At 46.3% G+C, this 20,465-nt stretch overlaps 1 protein-coding gene across 1 annotated transcript; it reads right to left on the reverse strand.

The window, feature by feature from the left end:
• Positions 1–16,411: 16,411 nt before the first annotated feature.
• Positions 16,412–19,968, reverse strand: CITED2 (Cbp/p300 interacting transactivator with ED-rich tail 2). Its single transcript, XM_086927564.1, has 2 exons — positions 19,806–19,968; positions 16,412–17,791 (listed from the first exon to the last, which is right to left on the reverse strand). Exon 2 carries the CDS (start codon positions 17,782–17,784, stop codon positions 17,083–17,085), a length of 702 nt encoding a protein of 233 aa, XP_086783690.1. The 5' UTR covers positions 17,785–17,791; positions 19,806–19,968; the 3' UTR covers positions 16,412–17,082.
• Positions 19,969–20,465: the final 497 nt, after the last annotated feature.

The raw sequence follows: 20,465 nt of genomic DNA on the forward strand, positions 1-20,465 counted from the left end.
AATTCCAGGGAAGATTTATGTCACGAATTTTGGGGATGCATTAATTAGCTGGAGAGACCAACGTGATCTTGGTGTTACACTTGATCCAAATGCATCCCCTCAGGTAAAGATACTAGAGGTAGAAAATCTGTCTGACATGTTTGCAGAAAAATTTCCATCTGTATTTAAAGATGAGTTAGGTTGCCTAAAAGGTTACAAACATTGCATCAAATTAAAAAAAGATGCCATTCCAATAGTAGCAAAGGTAAGAAGAATTCCACTTGCTGAACAAGAAAAAGTTCAAAAAGAAATTGAAAAGTTGATAGCAAACGAAATAATTGAACCAGTAGAAGCAACGGATTGGTTGGCGCCTATTGTAGTAGCAAAGAAGCCAACTGGAGAAATTCGTTTATGTATTGACTTAAGAGCTTTAAATAAGGAGGTGGTGGTAGATAGATTTCCATTACCAAATATAGACGAGATTGTAGGCACGTTGGAGGGTGCAAGGTACTTTACTACTCTAGATCTTGCGTCCGCCTACCATCAGGTAGAATTAGATACCTCTTGCCAGGATTTGACTGCTTTTATTACACCCATGGGCACCTTTAAATTCAAAAGAATGCCTTTTGGATTAATATCAGCGGCCTCTGTATTCCAGAGAATCATGACGCATATACTCAAAGGACTCAAAGGTGTAAAATGTTATCAAGATGATCTCCTGATATTTGGGTCAGATATGAAAGAGCACAATGAACGTGTATGTGATGTACTAAAAAGGTTGTCTGACTCTGGGTTATCTCTCAAAAAGGAGAAATGTAAGTTTGGTTTGGTGGAGGTGAATTATCTTGGCCACTGCATAAGGAGTGAAGGGGTTTTTCCAAAATCAGATTTAGTTGCTTCTATCGATAACATGGCTGAACCAGTTAGCAGGGAGGAATTGTTATCGTTCCTTGGTATGGTAGAATTTTATGGAAAGTTCATTATACATTTTGCGGATAAGACCAAAAATATGAGAAGACTCACTGGGAAAAGTGTTGCGTTTGACTGGTCGGATCTGTGTAAAAAAGAATTTGAGAGAATAAAGGATGAATTAAAGATGGCTCCTTGTTTGCAAGCATTTGTCCCTGGCCTACCTACATATGTATTCACTGATGCTAGTGATAAGGGATTAGGAGCCGTTCTGGTTCAAAATAAGCATGGTCATGATTCCTTAATTGCCTGTGCATCCAGATGTCTTCGTGGTCCGGAGTTAAACTATTCAGTTATTGAAAAGGAATCTTTAGCTATATTTTGGGCACTTAAGAAATTCAGAAACTTGGTTTGGGGGACTAAATTCATTGTCAAGTCAGATCACAAACCATTAAAAGAAGTCTTTTGTAAAAAGGGATTAGACTCTATCTCCTCTAGAATTAGAAGATGGATAATATCGTTACAGGAGTTTGACTTTGAGGTACAATACTTACCTGGAATATCTAACAAGGCAGCAGATTGCTTTTCAAGGTTGGTGAGAGGAGACAACGTATGTTGTGATGAGGAGTACATTGATGAGGATGACTTTCCAAATGTATGTGAGGTTACTGAGGGTGTGGTAGGAAAAGACGAGTGGAAAGAAGAATTGTTGAAAGATGATGAGTTGAGTAAAGTTTTAACCTTATTGAAGGATAACAAGCGTCTAGACAAACCATGGTCTCTGGTCTCACAGGAGTTGTCCATTTCTGATGGTATGCTAACTCGTGGTTTAAGGCTTATACCTCCTTCTTCTTTGAGAAAAAAGTTATTACTACATGCACACTCTGGTCATTTGGGTATTGTAAAAACCAAGGAGATGATTCGTACTCAATTTTGGTGGCCAGGTATGGATCTAGAAGTAGAGCGTATGGTCAGAGATTGCGTTGAGTGTTGCGCAAGTGATAAAATTCTAAAAGTCAGGCAAATGCCAATGGTTTGTAGAGATTTACCCAATCATCCTTGGGATGAGTTAGCGATAGACATTTTGGGTCCTCTCACAGGGGTATCCGACACACCTTATCTAATTGTTTTAATTGACTTGTATTCTCGTTGGATAGAGGTTTGTGCTGTTAATGACATAACCTCAAGTTCTATTATCAAATTTTTATCTGATGTATTTATGAGGGAGAGTTTTCCAAATAGCCTACTATCGGATAATGGCCCTCAATTTTGCTCTACCATATTTGATGCTTACCTTAACAAATGTGGCATAGTACATAAACGTTCATCCTTATACCATCCAGAAACTAATGGCGCGGTTGAGAGGGTCAACCATACGATAAAGGAATGTATTCAGTTAGCTAGAGCTAACGGTTTGAATTGGAAAGAGGCTTTGAAGGAAAGAATTGATGCATATCGTTGCTCTCCCCACTTGACCACTGGAAAATCCCCGTTTGAACTATTCAAGGGGAGAGCTCCAAATACAATGTGGTGTCCAGGTTGGATGAATCTAAAAAAAAGGGTTTGTTGACAATCGTGTTGGTGCTTGGAGAGAGAGAGAGCTACAGAAGCAAACTTGTAGGAAAACATACTTTGACAAGGTTAAATGTGTTAAGTTTCATGATGTAAAAGTTGGTGACCTAGTAAAAATAAAAGCACCTGTAGGGAGAAGGTCTTGGTCTAAATACACTAATATCAGACCTGTCATTAAAGTTTTTGGCAATGCAATCAAAACACAAGATGGTAGGATTTGGAACAAGAGTCGTGTGGTGGTTGTCAAGTCAAAAGGCATTTCTCATACTGTCTGTGATTCTGACTCTGATCTACTTGGTACGATTGATCCTACTCCATCTTGTTCCAACTTTTCACCTAATGTACGTGCAAGGAGTCAGAGATTGCGTAGTGCTCCTATGTATATAAAGGATTATGTATAGAAAACGTTCATTCTTTCCTTATTTCTTTAATGTTTTTATTTTTCTGCTAACTTGGATTTCTGTGTTGTAAGTTGTTGTGAAGAAGGGAGATGTGTAATGTTGTGTTCTTTTAATAAGCGTATATCCCTTTAAGGTTCGTACTTCCCTTCTCGGGGACACTGCATAGAATGTGATTGCTGTATAGTTCTTAGAACAGGAATGTTTCTGTATTCTCTGTCAGTTATTACCTGAGGCTGTTGGTGGATGAGGCGAATAAATTATGCTGAAGAACTGCACTTCGTTTTCATTTAATTTATTTACGAATATACCACAAGTGCTACACTTTACAATGAGTACATCAAAACCTACAAGGGGATGTGCAAGGTAGTTCCAAAACAGAAGTATATAAAAAGGATCATTCTTTATTTAAGTAAAAGACAAGTTATGAAGGATTTCCCACACTACACAAGGAGCAAAAAGTGCTCGTGTTGAACACTTACTGTTGCATGGAGATCTGGATAAGGAGACTGGGGTATCTGGGGCCAGCTCTGACCACCATTAGGCATTTTTCCAAGGGTTTATAAGTTGGAAGAGTCAGGTTGTGTAAGGTGGAACTGAACGGTTACTAGGGGCTAGCTACTTTAGCTATCTATAAAAGCTTTGCTACAGGATGAAGGTTGTATCTAGTAGGTACTTACTTTTCTGAGGGGGCTTGATTGTCTGTAGGGCATTAATTCTGCATGAAAAGTAGCGCATAGGAGCGATGACTGTATGCACAAATAGCTGCCCACCCACCTCAGGCTTGGCTTCCACCAATCCAAATATTAAATCCGCTGTCTCAATCGCTGTGCATGCTCGTTATTCCTTTTTCTCATCCATTCTTAACCTGGCCCTTAATATCGTTGAACAAAACGCAGGAGAATGTATTTCTGAATCTGGTTACAAAAATAATACCACCATGACAGATTGTTTTAACAGGAGGGGGTGCTAATGATACGCCTAACTTAACACATTAGGTACACTAGCTGGGTATCATGATTACTGCCAAACTTCAGCAATGTTTTGAGTACAACTATTCCACTTTATTCACAAATCAGGGCACAACTAAAAAGATGGAAGCACTTGCTAATCACAATGGTCTGTGAATCAATTTGATTAAAATGGCCATTCGCCCGAAACTTTTATTCCTCACATTACAAATGTATTGTCATGTCATGTTGCTGCCAAATGACACTATATAATGTGTTATACCTTCAGGCATTGCTTAGTTTTTGGTACTCAACACGTTGCATTCTGAGACTTGGAGATTTGCTTTTAACATATTAAGTATTATGCCTAGAAAACACTCCTGTGTGTGTGTGTGTATGTGTATGCGTGCGTGTGTATATAATGTGTTATACATAGGATGTCATTGATAGTCGGCGTCATTCACGCGGGTATTTAAAATGCTAATTTTGCACTTCAGTGTTTGGGGCGGCAATGGCTGACGTGGGGCAAAAGAACCATTTCACCATCGCCTGACACACAATTGACACCCTTCCCCCCAAGCATTTCCTGTTCCAGATGAGTGCTGAAGTGGCCTTCCCCGAAACAACACCCACTCATTCGGAGAGCACTGCTGGGGCCTCCCTTACAGCTTAATCCGTTCAAAAGGACAGTGGGAGGGAAACGAAAACAAAATACTCGCAGGCCTATATGGAAGTAAAAAAAGAAACCTTTGTGTCAGTAAATGACTGCTTGCTGCGGATCTGCGGTTTCTTTCTCAAGCACATCAGACGTCGTGACAGTCAAAGAAAGGGCGCGAGTCTAATGGGATTTATTAAAGAGCGTGACTGAAAAGCGGTCTAATTTTTCTCGCATAAAATATGTATCACGTTGGGCAGGAACATCAAACGCACCAATACGGAAACTGTTCGGTCACCTTTATTGGATAACAATTTACTCAAACAGGTCAATTTTTTTCGACGCGCTTCTTAAACATTTGTCAATAGGGGGCAATGTTGCACCGCGCGCGAGGGTGTTTAACAGTTATTTTTCTGTTTCCAAGCTGCCCACGCTTATTAGATTAGCGAATTCATATTTTGTCCTCGAGTTCTGGGCCTCCGCAGCCAACAGCAATTTATACCCAGCTAAGGATTTTACAGTAGTAAAAGTCACAGAAGACTGTAAACTTAGAGACGGATAGAATCGTATTGCTGCAACACACCCTGTAAACAGCGGTGATTAGAGAGCAGCACTTGAAGAGCCTCGCTGTTCCTGTAATGTCTTTATCTGCTGCATAAAAGCGGCTGTGCTCAGGCGTAATCGGGCACAGAGAGATACTTGATTAAGCGGCGGTGTTTACGTGCTACGGATCCCGCTTTGGAAAGGCGCGCGCCGCGCTCTCGAGCCGCGGTGTTTATCTGCACAGCCGGGGGGAGCTGCAGGTGCCGCGAGCTGCCCTGCAGACGTGCAGAAGAAGCGGCCCCCAGGCGACGTTACGTCTTTTCCGGAGCCGGATGAATGGATGGAATGCTGCAGCTTTCCTTTTTTGAATAACTCTGATCAGCATTTTTTGTTCAAGGACAGTGTCAACTCGCCTCTCCTTGAGACACCAGAAACATACTGTTACTTCAACTGGTCCATGAAAATGCATTAGAGGAGGTAGATACAGGCACCGGAGAAGCACGCACACATATATTTTGAACACCTATGTCTAATGATGCAGAAGTTGCAAGTAAATAAATAAATAAAAAATCATATGAAAGTCTTAAGATATATGCCAATCGTGATTGATGCGTGTGGGGAGGGATCTCATGGTTCTTCCCATTAGGTCACAGGTTTCATTGAAAAGGCAAAAACACATTTTTCTTTCTCATAACTTTGGAGCAGAGTCACAAATCTGCATGAAACTTTCCAAAACAAGAAGTACGACCGCTTACGATTGGTTATTCGTGATACGTTTTATGCAGAGCTGTCACTGGTAGTCAAAAAAAAGGGATGGGATCCCAAAAGTAACATCCATTTAATGTCAATACATTTCTGTGCTCTTCCATACCGAAAAAAGAAATAAACAATATTACACCAAAGATGGCATAAAGATATAACTTTACTCAAGGAAGGCAGGCACTTCCTTAGTTTGTTGTAAATGTGTTCAAGTAGTTTTCAAGAAATTTGCTTTTGAAAATTGTCTCTGTTTGGGCCTGAAGAGGTTAACTTTTAGAGCTATCTGGACCATTAGTTCATGTCATTCTGTGAATCCGGTTCTGCATAGCTTGGAGAATGTAAAAATTAAGAAAAATACTCAAATCTCTTTCAATGAGGGAACTGTTCCTTCCATAGCCCATTTTGGCAAATCGGGTTTGTGGAACCGAAAGAACCTCTGATTGGCTACAGCAAAGGGAAAATATTTTGCTGCTGTCTTTACAGGATGTGAGGACTCGGTCTTAGAGTGCTGAAAAACAAAAGTAAAGGCGATATAAATGGGCAGGGTTACTCGGCCTCTGGCTAGGGTTTGTGGTCAACCACCGCTGCATGTGGCTGTAGGTCATGAGCAGGGAGGGTTTGCCTCCTGTAGAGGGTTGAGAAGAGGGCCTTCTGCCTACACCTGCTGCACACAGTTGAAGGCAGTGTACAGTGGGGCTTGAATGCTCACAGAGAATTGACTCCAAACCAGTTCCATTGGCCTTTGACTGGTGCAGAGATTTGAGAGCTGGACGCAACAGGGTGGGCCATGCTTTAGCCATGCGCTGCAGCAGAGTGGTCGGTGAAGGACCTGGCTGGAGGCCAGGCCCTGAAGCCATGACCGCTGTGCAAAGCCTTTAGTGGTTCAACACCAGTTGCACATACTCTCTCACTCAGCCTCTCTCTTTCTCTGTCACCCAATGTAAGATGCTTGTGCCGCAATGTGATTCTAAAGCTATATTATCCCTTGGTTGCGCATGCTTAGTGTTTTCTGCCACTAATTGCAAGTCACGTACCTCGAGGGCTATTTTTTTCTCTAGGAGGAATGTTTAACACTTTCAAGACAATGGGTTTTGTTGGCAACCTGGAATCCTCAGTATGAATACCATTCAGCAGGGCTGCCTTTAGCTTAAGGGCGCCCGGTGCGAGAATCTCTTTCCCATTACCTCCTTCTTCACAAATTCCCTCACAACCACCCTCCAACAGTACTGAATCTCTCCATTGCCCTCTCTCACATGCTTTTTATTTGTTTTATAGTGCACCTCATACCATTGTAGAGTGTCAGAGCACCTTACATTACACACACATTATACAGAGACAATGAATCGTACGTGTGTCAGTCTATAGGGAATGTTATATAAGACAGTGAGGATTACTGGTGCAGAAATCACTTCATCCATAGTAGCAGGCAGTATATTTTAAGAGTGTTTGGCCTGGAGAAGATCAAACTGTGGATTTAAAACAGAGCACAGTGGTTGGGGTTGGTTTTTACAAAAGAGAATGCACTTCTAGCCAACGGAACCCTATTTAGCTACATTAGGATAATGAAAGACTGTGGAAAAACATAAAGGGGCCTATTACAATGGCCGCCACCATAACGGAACACAGGACCGACTGCCGAAGTTGCGGCGGTCCCGCCAGGCCAATTAGGATGCGCCTCAACACTGGAGGGCGCATCCTCAACATTAACATTGTGGCGGGCGGTGCTGTAAGTAGCACCCGCCGCAATGTTAAGGCCCATATTGTGCATTGCCATGCACAACGTGACAGGCCACCTTGTGCATGACAATGATGGGGGGTACCATGGGTAGCCCCCAGTGCAGTCACCCACACCCCCCCAGCCCCTTGGGGGCCCCCAATAGTGATTTCCTGCATGCCTTTCCATGGTGGAGCCTCTGCCTTGGAAAGGCAGGCATCCTAATATATGGTGGTGCCTGCAAGGCACCGCCACCATATCCTGTGCCTTTTCTGCCGGGCTGATAATCCAACTGGTGGAAAAGCAGCTGGCGGTCTTTCTGTCCACCGCAGTGCCCCTCACCATACTAATATGGTGAGGGTGAAACTGGGTCATTTGCGGGCGGATCGCCACCGCCGTCCAGTGACCACCGCCGGCCCGGCGATCCACCAGTGATCCTGATAGGCCCCAAAGTTTTTACCTATACCGTGCAGTTTGCATGAAGCTCTTTGAAGACAGTTCACAGCTCACTATGCTATATTACGATTGTGACTTATGAACTGCAAGTAACAAAAGGATCTCTGTGACAAAACCAGTAACCGACGGAGTTAACCCACAGTTCTGCTATCTGCATGGTGCACATTATTTGCAGCAGGCATAATGCATATGTAAATATACAGGAATTTATATAGCGCAAATCACCGAGCGGTTTCTAAGCGCTTGCTTAGGGAACCCGTCCTGATATTCCCCTTTGAGATAACCCCGGCAGGGTATCCGCAAGGTGAAAGCCAGGCATCCCGCCGATAACCCCGGGCAATACTTAATGATAAGCTTCTAAGCAAAACTTGTATCTCTCTCCTGCCGGAACATTAATCACCAGGGTTATTTCGACATTTTTATTGTAGCATGAACAATGCTGGACACACAAGACACTCTGCAGCAGGTGCCTTTAAATTCATGTTACTTCTACACACAATGTCCCCCACCCCCCAAATTCAGCGCCATGTGCGGCTGCACCGGTTGCAGAGTCCTAAAGCCGTACCTGCCTTCCAGTTAGGCAATTCCTTCTTCTGCTTCTTCTTCTGAATATCTCTTCTACTGCAATTTTTGCATAGAAGTCATCTGAAAAGTAGGAACGGTTTTGTGTCCATAAAAAATAAAAGGCAATAAAAAAAAGTGTTATTTGCTGCAGAGATCTCGTACTACCATAAGTGCAGCGGAAAGCAATGCAACTGCATACAGCTTTGAAATTATTCGCAGGGGAAAAAAAAATAAACCACCAGACCATGGTTGGCAGGGTAATAAAGTACAGCATAAATCAGGATGCAATGGGCCCTCAAAGCCCAGGGATGCAGTGACACTGCACCTGCTGCACTATTGATATCTACCCCTGAATTTGAAGAATTATTTCCAGCTGACTTCAAAAGACCTCGTTCTTCACTGACAAAGGTAGTGCAAATAAATTGTACATTCGGTTTTGATTTCTCAGAATATTCTCTTTTTTACTTGAGTACCATGGTCTCCGTATTTTCTACAACAGTCCTCACCCCATTTAATCTACTGACCTAGCAAACTTGATCTGAATTTCAGACATATTTTCCTTAGGTTTGGCGGCTTTGTTGATGAGGTTTATACTTTACAAAGCGGGGCTGTGCTTCGCCAATCCCTCAGGTTATCAACACAGAGGACTTTCAGCCAATCTCATGCCTTTAATGCTGGTGAACCCCTCATATTTTCCTTCTTCTCAGTGCTCTTTACTTTGGATGTTTCCTTCCGGGTAAATATAGCATTCTGTACAGATTTTATGTTTAACCCCAATTAACACCAAACTCGTAATATATTTCTTGAAAATCGTGTCTTTCCTTGTCCTAACCTACATCATCCTACCTCTCTTGTGCCTCAGTATCTTTATTATTTCATTTATATTACTGATCTAGTGAGGTATACCAATTGAGCGCCTACACTGTCTACTCCAGATGTCCTAGCTTTCTTTTACATTTCCCATGGTTTCGGGGCAGCATTTACTATTATGAAGTCTTACCTACCAGACAGCGCAAACTGTCTGCTTGTGGAAAAAAACTATTGTCCGCTTACAGTGGGCTTAGAGCTTGGCCATTGATTATCACTGGTTATCTTTATAGTCACTCTCATTTGCTTGCTTTCTATTTGTTAGCCTGCATGGGCTTTCGTCCTCTTTTTGTGTTTGACCCTCCCCTGCAGCATTACCTCATTGCTTGTGACCTTCCACTGGAAACTGTTTTGGGCACTACATTTAGTTTTTTTGGATAAGCACTCCATGAGACTGCATATGTTTTCCAGCTGTCTCCCTCATGTTCTTATCTTCCCACCTCTGCTGCGCTCCTTGTTGCTGTCTCTACCCTATGTGCCTCTCCCATAGAGTTGCCTTACTTGCCTGCGTGCTTCTCCTTACTGCTCCATTTTCCTCTCTCTAGCTTGTGCGGTTATTTCCCTCAAGCTCCAGGTCTCTCCTGCCCGTTTTTCTCACCTCTTTTGTGTTGCCTCTCCCACATGTGCCCAATGAGTTTCCCCCCCTTTTATGCTTCATCCCATGTCCCCACCTCCCCTCCGTCTCGATTATCCTTTTATAGTGAAACGTGAGCTCTTCGGGGTGTAATTTCTCTCTAAAGGGGTGTCAGGTTCGGTGCTCCCGGAAGAGGAATGAAGACTTGTTTTCTCCTGAATTGTAGCAGGTGTTCAACTTCGTGGCAAATAGGGATCCATGGTTTCTATATCTGCCAAGACTCTGGAAGGAAATAGTAACTAAGGATCCAGGACACCGGAGTTCTTGTCCTGGGTTTTCCAGCTCTTGAAATATAGTTACTTCGGGCAAATCACGTTATCTCCCTGTAAATAATGTCATCCCTTGTCTGATGAAATTGTGAGAGCCTAATATGTAATATTGCTGGAGCTCTAGAATCAAGTGCTATGGAAACAGTAGATGTGAATAGTTGGGTGCATAATGGAATTACCCGAGAAACAGCATCGGCTCTCTCTGAAAGTGTGACTGATTAACCTCCCATGCCCACCTCTGTACCACTGATGACCGCAGCAACAGGCTCCATAAGTAGCACCTTCATTATTTAGTGACCCCCTCTCCCCCACCCCCTGTCCACATTAACATTGGAGGGGGCTGCCTTCTGTACTCTTGGATCTTTATTCGATTAAAGACAGAACTCCAGAGCACAAAGGCGACAGCAACACAATCGTGGGCCCTCAGCACTCATATGTAACCAAGAGTGAAAGGAGGGCAGGCGAATGGCTCTTCTTTCCTGAGCCTGACATCTGACTCACCGAGTACTGTTTGGGTCATCATAAGCAAGAGGCGAGGACGATTTGCATGGGGAAGCTACAGACTGCTTCCTTTGCGCAGGATAACAAGAAACGGTGTAGCCATATTTATGAAAGAATTCAAATGTGGCCTCTTTGACTTTGTCAGATTTTATCTTCAGCAAGCTTGCAGACATTCACTGCCACTGTGTCTTCTAATATTAATGAGATACAGTGCAAGGGACTGGAGAGTCAACTCGGTTTATCATATCAACACTAACAAATCACTAACCGTGATAGAGGAAACCCAGAGGCACTGGGATAGGAAAGAAGTAAATCATCGTTGGTGTGAAAGGGAACGTGTAGATAGGGACAGGGAACAAGTTCATCATCATTAGTGCCACTAAAATCAGCAACTGTGAAACATGGAACACACGGATACGGGGGCAGGGGGGCAAGTAACTCAGAGACACTAAGACAGGGGAGAAGTGACTCGTGAACAGTGGGGCAAGAAAACCTACTCTGGGGCAAGGGACAAGTAAATAAATCGTGAGACACCACCACTGTGATAGTGACCAGGAGGCATAGAACATACGGTCACTGGGGCAGGGAATTTGTAAATTGTCAACTCGGAGGCTGGGAACTAGCGCATCATCAACAAAAAGACAGGAATACACAGAGAGGGAAAGGGAAGACGTAAATCATCAACACCAAGACATGGAACGCACAGACAATAGGACAGGGAAGACGTTCACCATGAAGAGAGCCAGGGAATACAGTAAGGGTGATGAACAGACCAAAGATAGTACAAAGGAGACAGCAACGAGTCCACTGCACAGAGAGGTGGCACGCTTACACTAGGTGCAAGCACAGGCCCACTGCACAGAGTGAGGTGGCACACTTATACTGGGTTCAAGCATGGACCCACTGCACTAGGCGCTGAGTTTCCTGGCACTAAAGAAAAGGAAAATACCCTGGAAAGTCATTAGCAGACTCACTATATATGCCCAGATGCTTACAGAGGTGGGTGGATGTTAATGGCAGGGAGATCCCACTTCATTGCTGCTCTGGGTCCTCTCCGCATCGGAGGGACAGGAAGAGAGCGAGGTCTGGTGCAGTGGACTCATGGCATACATCCCTAGATATATCTACCAGCCAACCTGCCGTTATGAATGTGTGCGTGAAGAAACAGTCATTACCACATTCACATGCAAGCATTCGAGGAGCTGTAATACCACATCCACATCCAAGCATTCCAGGAGCTGTAATACCACAGGCTTTCACCCAGTATAAGTGTGCCACCTCTGAGCAGTGGGCCCATAACCTGCAGGGTTGAAAGCCCCTGGAGTGTCATCCAGTCGCCACTGGTGACAATTGGGAAGGGCGTGGCATCTCATTCTTCTTGCAGTATGTTGCTGCAGTTCTGCTTTGGTAATCCTGTATACGCACGGCCTGCTACCTAAAGTTGGAATGAAAACAGTGTGATGTGCCTGGTACTTTTCAGCAGCTGGTCTGACGTGGTCAAATCGGCACAGCCTCTTGTGACACACCTACAAAGATTATGAACGTTCGGTTCAGCAGTAAACTGTCAACAAGCAGACATTTTTTTTAGTTATTGCACTGCTGATGTAGGCTTCTTTCCACAAAACAGCCATCTGTCATATTGGGCAGATGTCTGTTACTTTGTACCAGTGGTGGAAGTCAATTTTCTTTCTGCTGGTGGTAAATAAAGTAACCTTTAGCTAGGATGGCTGAACACAAGAACAGCGCCACATGACATCTTCCAAACTGTATCTTGTCCCTAGCTGCATACACTTTTCTGCTGGTGATTGCACCAGACTCTACCCACTACTGCCCTGAGAAAGTTCCAAGCAGGCCACAGCAGTTTACCACCATACACAAACATATTTCAGGCTTACCGAACAGGCGGGTCTAAACTTACCTACAAGTGTCAAAATCTCTGCTCTACACTTCACTTGACGCACTCATAATCCGAGACCAAAGTACCCTTTCCTTCTCTAGCCACACACTTCCACAGCACAAGGGGCCAGGAATTCTGGGAATCAATCTGAGAGACTTCATCGAGGAGGTAGGGAACCCGACAACACACCATAATTTAATCACTCACAGATCCAATGGCACATTTGTATACAAGGCGCATTGACCATAGCCAGTTGTGGATACGAGCTCAATCCCCCTAATTAAGATATACAACACCTACAGGCATTCAAGGGAACGAGTGAACGCCAACAGTAACATGATGCAAGAAAAGCTAAGCTTGCCAGAATGAACAACTCACTAGGTTAGCAAGCACTGGGGAAGTAAGGGTAAGACCAAAGGCAAACATTTGAGGCAGGTCACAAGACCAAACTAGCCCATAGCAGCAGTGGTTAACCTTTAACTAGACACGGATATCAAATAAACAACCCTTATGACGCGATGGACAGTACAAACACCCTATAAAACATATGAAAAATATGCAAAATAAATCAGGGAGAAAAGAGACCCAATAAATTGCATATTTTTCCAGCTTCAATGAAAACCAATGGACAGCACTTGTACTTGAGAAGTAAGACTGTAGAGGCTGCAAGTGAAGCCTCCGGAAGTTTTCTACCCCATCAACTTCATTATGTACACGGTGGGGGTGAAAACAGACCCTGGAGCCTGAAAGGTGTCAAAAATATAAGTGATATGCATTATGCTGACGTGCATGGTTGGAAAGGGAAACTGGGTGAACATCATGGCACCACCTGTCTGCCTAGCCTGCAAACTATAATGCCTACCACTGTAGCTAATGCCATGAGCCCCTGCAGCCAGCTTTCCATATGGCAGTGTGTCCAAATCTTTCATGCACCCTTTTCTTTCCAGGACATGGAGTTGCGTTTCTGAGACAAACTGTCGGCCCATAAACTCTTGCACGTGCTCCACGTCCTTAACCTCGTGCACGTGCTGCAAATCCTTAATCTCTTCCAAGTGCTGCTTGCACGAAGCATTGGCATCCTTTTCAACAGCAATGCATGACTTAATTCCCTCACGAACTCAATTCTGGTCAGCGTTTAGGGGCATGCGCCAATCACTGCCTCTCCCAGTGAATCAAGCAACAGTTTCACCGAGGCTACCCTTGCTAAAAGTGAGTTTAAAACCAGAACGGGCATCCAGTGCAGAGTTTTTTTTACCCAGTCCGTCTCTGACAAACGCCCAGAACAGGCATTCGAGTAGGTTGGAATGTATTGTGACACCTTTCCTAAGTAAGAATCTCCCCCCACCGCCCCCTTGTTATGAAACAAAACCTAACATGCCATTGGCAAGCAGCTGCCCACCAAACTCTACACCCAGTGTGAAGAGCTAAAGTCTGCTAGAGGCAGGATTAGACCCACAGCCAGTGGTCTCTACCATACGGAGACTCCACGACCTTGAAAGGACACCTCTTCCCAGAAACCATGAGGCTCATGGAGACAATGCTTATCTACCAAAGCAAAGAAATGCCACATTTTCTGCATCCGCCTTGGCCCAGGGAGCATGGCACGAGGTGGATTTACCTAATCAGAACATGAAAGAGAAGAAAAGGAGTCCCGGAATCCTGCCAACTCGGGGCTGGGAATCTGTAATGTATACATCTACACATTTAAAATGGGCTAGCTAACAAGTACAAACTGAACTCTTATTCTGGGACGTCAGTCATTCATTAACAACCACCTCGCCTAAGAATGGAGACAAGGTTACAGAATGCCAAAGTAAGTGGTCGCAAACACTAACTTTTAGCCTGCATATTAAACACTCTTAATCAATGCATTCATATTAGGCCATTCTCACAGCAGCACGGCCACACATGTTAAGTTAGTTGTTCCTTTCCAGCCGCTAGTAAGCTGAGCAGGTAAATGTGTGCAGGTCTTTAGGCTAGTCAACCCTAGCTGTGACTCCAATTTACATTGGTAACACCACTAAGTGGCGTGCGTGTTCGAGCATTCGTGAGTGACAAGTCACTAAGGTGTGCCCAACTGCACAAGTCACTCACAAAACAAGATTACTTTAGTTCTGGAGCAGCTATGCAGCCAGTTGCTCCCTGAACGCCACAACACATGGGCCTCTGGTTCTTCAAAGAGTGGCTGTTCCAGGTCACATGGAAGGGTGCGGTACGTACGGGTGCCCCCACTGGACATAAAGTATCCCTGTTCCGTTGTACGGGAATAAGGAAGTGTAGTCTGAACTGTAACCCACCACAAAGTGTAACCTAGCCAGACTGGCCGCTTGTGCATGTTGATACAACTGCAACGTGCATGAGATTTACCCAGGGATAAACCTAGCAGGTTACTATTATGCTAAATAAAAAACACAAATGGTAAGGGGTTGTGGACCGGTGTGTTTACACATTTTTTTTATTTAACAAAAATGCTGCCTTGTCCGCAAAATGCGGTTGGAATGCACACAAGAGAAGGGATTCGCTTTTTTGCGATTTCTTTAGAAACTTGCATACCCATTAGCGCGCTTCCATGTTTCAGCACTTCGTTGTAGGTGCATCCAAGCTGCCTCACAGAATCTATGCAAATGTTCCCAAGTGCACTCGGTCCTTAAGTGTCCATTAGGGACCCTGAACAATGGGCTTCAGTGCCCTGGATCAAACCACTCTTCCTACAGGTCAGTGAGCAGAGCAGCCGGGCTGGGTCATAAGTGAGGCGGAAGAGCGTTACAAGCGCCTTCAACCTAGAGGGCACGGATGCCTCCAACACCCACCGTGACCAATTAACGCACATGAACCCAACGAAAACATTCAGGTTAGAAGGAGCTTCTTCGACTAGTTGCCCACTTGTCTGCATCCTAAAATTAAAAAGGAACGTATATTGCGTTTGCTTAAGTGTCGCCATGAGACACTTTAAGGGAAGGCTGCTGGAACCACTTTAGGCACACTCGCGCTCACTTGAGAACATCAAAATTAAAAGAGCAAGCATATAACCAAGTGAGCACCCAGGACATAAAATGTACCACAAAAACACAACTCATGCCATGCTTATGGCCTCTTACGATCACAAATAAAAGGATAACTGGGGCACAAAACCAATGTATAGCTGTTAACCCTGCCCACTACTCGGCCACAAGTTTCAAGTGCTTTGTGAAACAGATCACCTTTGCTGGCCCTTTACCAATTACACGTACGACAGGCCACACTGCACAAAACACACGCTTGTATGGCTTACAAGCTAAGGGTCACGGCACAGTTACACCCACCTACTTGGAAGGTGCTACTAGTAAACGCGCAGAATACTCACCAAGGTCAAAGGGCGAAAACTAAACATTGCCAAAATGGGCTATTCCACAAATAGAAATGCCAGTAAACCATTAAGATCATGGGGTGGATTCTTAACAAACATCTCCCACCCTTCCCAACAGAGGCAGGTGGTCGCTCCGTCCTGTAACTGGGATTGGTCACCCCAAACACGTGCTTTCCCGAAATCATGTCAGCGCCCTACGGGCATGAACCCAGGTACCCAATGGTTTGCAGAGGCCTAGGCAGGGATACACCTTCTGACTAACAGGCACACTAGTGGGCCTCGAGGCGCTTTTCTTACAGTGTGGCTCGGGCATAACCAATGTCAACAGCTCCAATACTTCCAAAACACAGGACTGGGAACTGAAAGTAAGACTGTTGCAAAATGAACTGTAGACAGAGTAAGTTATTTAACTCTTTATTGACATTGGCAAATTAAAATATAAATAAATTAACAAGTATTTCATCAAAAAAAAGTTGTACAAAAATACTGTCAAATTTTCCTAAAAAGCTTTCCACACAGTAGTATTTTCCACGTATCGAACGAACTATCGGGCACAGTGTAAACATGTTGAAGACGAACAAAGCCTTGGTGAAATGTTCAGCCACCAACTAGTCCACATTGCACACTGTTATTATTGTCTATACACCAGGGGAGGGGGGCAACAGAGCGCCGGCGTCGCCCGCACCGACCCTGCAAGGCTCGACACGCATGTGGTGAGGAAAGAAAAGAAAGTGTGCTGCGATGCATAGTTAAAAGACGAAGCAAGGTGGCAGCATTTGTGCAGTAATCTGCCCTCTGGGATCCATGCAGCAAGAGTCCCTCTCGATTCTAATGCGGTCCAATTACAGGAAACGTTGGAAATGTTAACTTCGTTAAGCTCTGTGCCAGCATAATGAGTGTGACGTTGGAGAGCGCATGGAAGCTGGTTCCTTGGAGCTGCCGGGGGTCAAAGGAAACAAATTGGATGTTTAGCCTTCTGGTGTGCTGAGCCTTCCAGGATCTGTTAGTGGGGATCCGGTGTCTCGAGTCCAATCATTCGCAAGGAATGTCCTTTTTTTGGGAGGGCGCACTAGCAGCTCACCCGGCTGGGTTGCTGTTTGCACACAAAGTCTGTCATGAAGTCAAACTCGTTCTGTCCGAGCCAGAGCTCCGGTAGCTCCTTGATGCGGTCAAGTCCCATCTCCAGCACTAGGGACATGAGCACCTCCTCGTCGATGAAGTCAGTGTCTATGACGCTCTGGGGCGGCGCCACGGGCGCCGAGGAAGGGGCCATGCCGGAGGCCAGCTTTGCGCCGCAGTCTCTGAAGTGGGGCTGCTGGCCGGCACCGAGGGGGTGCCCGGCGGTGTGCAGCTCGGGCAGGTAGTGGCCGTGGGGGTAAGCGTGGTGCGTGAAATACTGGTTGTTCAGCTTCTGCAGCTGCATACTGGCCGTCAGCTGGGCGGCCTGGCTTGTCACCGGGGGCCCCATGAACTGGGTGCTGCTGAACCGCGCCGTGGGGGGCATGCCGCCGCCGGGGTGCACGGCACCCACCCCGCCTTGCACCATGGCGTGCCGGACCCCCACGTTGGAGGTCATGGTGCCTGCTCCGTAGTGTAGGTGGTGGTCGGCCATGACAGTGCTGTAGGTGTGCTGTTGCTGCTGGTGGTGCTGCTGCTGCGGGTGCTGTGTCTGGAACTGCCCCATGGCCATGCGATGGGCCGGGTGGTGGTGCAATCCGCCGGTCCCGTCGGGAAACCTGCCGTGGTTCATGGCCATCATGTGCTCTGCCATGGCGAAGCTAGGAGAGAAGAGGATACAGTGGTTAAGTTTGATCGAACCATGAATTTACAATTAGTTTCACACGGACTCTCGAAAAGAACGGACAGTTATGCAACTGATGAAATCCAACAAGAATGGCTTAAAAACACACAAAATAAATAAAAGGTTGTGTATTTATTTTATCAGAATCAATGTCCTGCTATACATTCACAGGGCGCCGGAGCAGATGGATGCAATGCTGTTAACGGGTCAAGAGCCAGCTGGGTATATTTAACTAGTCCAGTTATGCAATTAAGACGCAGGTCATTCCAAGGTTGGTTCAGAATGTGGCACGCAGGACTGTCTGCTGCCAGCGATTGGGACAAATGACTGATGCACACATACATGTAGAGGGGCTTCAAAGAGTAGCACAGCTGAGTTTACCATTGTTATATACTCGATCAGCTATTGAACCAAACAGGCAGCAGTTTCTGCCAGCAAAGCAATGAAAGGCTCGATTCTCCAGTGCCACACAATCAGAAAAGGGGCACTTCAGCCTGCCTGGTGACTGAAACAAGTGACCACAAGTTCAGGGGCGTCGTTGCAAGGAAGGGGAACGGCAGACAGAAGGCAGCGCTGCGCTTTGACAGCTACCGAGAGGCGGCTGCAGCGCCTGTAAACAGGATGCACAGCCGGGCGGGCGCTAGGACACGAGCGGGTGAATCACGCACCGCCTCCGGGCAACAGAGTGGCAACCTAGCGGGCTGTGGCACAGCGGCCAATAGACACACCTGAAGTGGGAGGGGTGCAGGTCAACGAGAAGAAGCGACCCTCGCTCAAGACAAATCATGCTCAATGCAAGTCGAAGGGCAAATCCATTACTCATTTCAAGTTAAATCAGTGGCTTTTACGAATCAGTGTATGGAGACATTACACATTCAATGCAAGATAAAATACTCCGGTTACCCCTCCCAGCCACCCAAACAAGCCCGCTGTCCCTCGGATGGAGGGAGCGCTGAACTACCACAGTCCGCGTGACAAGGGCTCACCGTGAGCAAATTATCCAAGCCGACCCCTTGCACTAGAGTGCAGATACTCCGTGCGCCATAAAAGCCAATGTGTGCAGCGTTTGCACCGGGCACCACTCCCTACACGCCCCATGAAGCTTCCCCTACACTCTAGTCTGCCAGCCCCAATGGGTTACCGTGCACGGCTGTCACCTTACACTGTGCCACTCCCAGCCATATGTGCGTCGTTCATACGACCCTAGACTGCAAAACCTCACGCGTCCCTTCTCCGTACCCCTTGCATCGCTTAAAGCCACCCTACCATGGCAAGGTTGCCAAGGCACAGCGCCCTGTCACCCAGCACCCTCGTGCCGTTCATGTCGCCCTAAAGAGCACTGCCCAGTGCGTTTGCCATGGACTGCTTCCCTCTACCGTGCACTGCCACAGTTCTCTGCAAAACAACCTACACAGGGTACCCGAGCACCGCTCCCTGCCACACTAATCTGCAGACTGCCTGCGCCCGACTCCATGCCACCCTACCGTGCAAGCACACCCTGGACATGGACAGGCTTCTTCGGACACGGCCCCCGTCAGCCTTCCCTGCACATGATACTCAACACACACGCATACACACTCGTTTCTCACCAGCCTGCAGAGACAACAGCTTAAATCAGCACCTTCAGAGGTGGGCAGATGGCGCGCCCCACTCCGACCCAGCGCCTTCGGGAGGGGGCTTCAGCCGGGTACCCAGCCCTCCTCGAGCCGCAACAAAGATCGCTGGCACTTTCCTGCAGACATCATCAGCGCAGCACAAGATACACATAGCAGCTCAACTGTGCCACAGAGCGGGGGTGCACAGAGCACACTTCTCCCCTGCACGTTGTCCCTTATGCAACTCTGCAATTGAAGGATTACATCACTGCACCTGACAAAGGCGCTCGCCGCGGACTGCACCAGCAACTTTGCACAGATCACGCGCCACCATCTGCTAAAACTACCACGTTTAAAAAGACAGGGCAAACTAGACCACGTTGCAGTATCACTCACCTTTCACTCGATTTCCCTTTTAAAATGAAATCCCTGGCTGATGCAGGGGAGCTGCCCGGGAGCTGCCGGGGCAGGGGCTCTAGTACGGGTCCGTATGAGCCGCTCCGGATGCGCTGCTCTCGCCTCCAGTCCGCGGTACCCTCTCACGCTCTCTGCCAACAATGAAAAACTGCGCCGCTGCTCACTAGATATACCAGCGGCGGCGAGGCGGAGCCGGCCGAGGCGCACGGAAAACACGGGTGCGGGCTCAGCCAGTGAGAACCGGACTGGATCCGCCCCTTCCCTCCGCGCCGAGACACGTGTGGTGCGCCTGCGCTGCCGGGATGCACCGCTGGGGGCGCTGCTGCCCCAGCCACCGCTCCAGCCTCGCGCATCCCAGAGCTGCGAAGAAGAACCGCGCGCTCGGACAATTATTTATTAATGACATTATTGCTGCACAGATCATGTTACTTTTTAAATAAATATTGCAAAGCCTATATGCGGCGAACAGTAAAGCCAATATTAATGCATACAAGTGAAGCCCGTCATGATGCGCGCATCACGAGGGGGCGCTGTTGCTTCCTCCTTTTCCCTATGCCCTGAAGAGGAATGCAGCATGCATTAAGTCAATGGTAGGGAAGCTCCGCTGCTTCGTGCTGCAGAATAAATAAATAAAACCGT

The sequence above is a fragment of the Lissotriton vulgaris genome, chromosome 6 (genome assembly GCF_964263255.1).
Source record: "Lissotriton vulgaris chromosome 6, aLisVul1.2, whole genome shotgun sequence".
Lineage (NCBI taxonomy): Eukaryota > Metazoa > Chordata > Amphibia > Caudata > Salamandridae > Lissotriton > Lissotriton vulgaris.

Excerpts from the sequence above, each read along its gene's own strand:
- CITED2 (XM_086927564.1), bottom strand. The coding sequence starts at position 17,784 with ATGGCAGAGCACATGATGGCCATGAACCACGGCAGGTTTCCCGACGGG.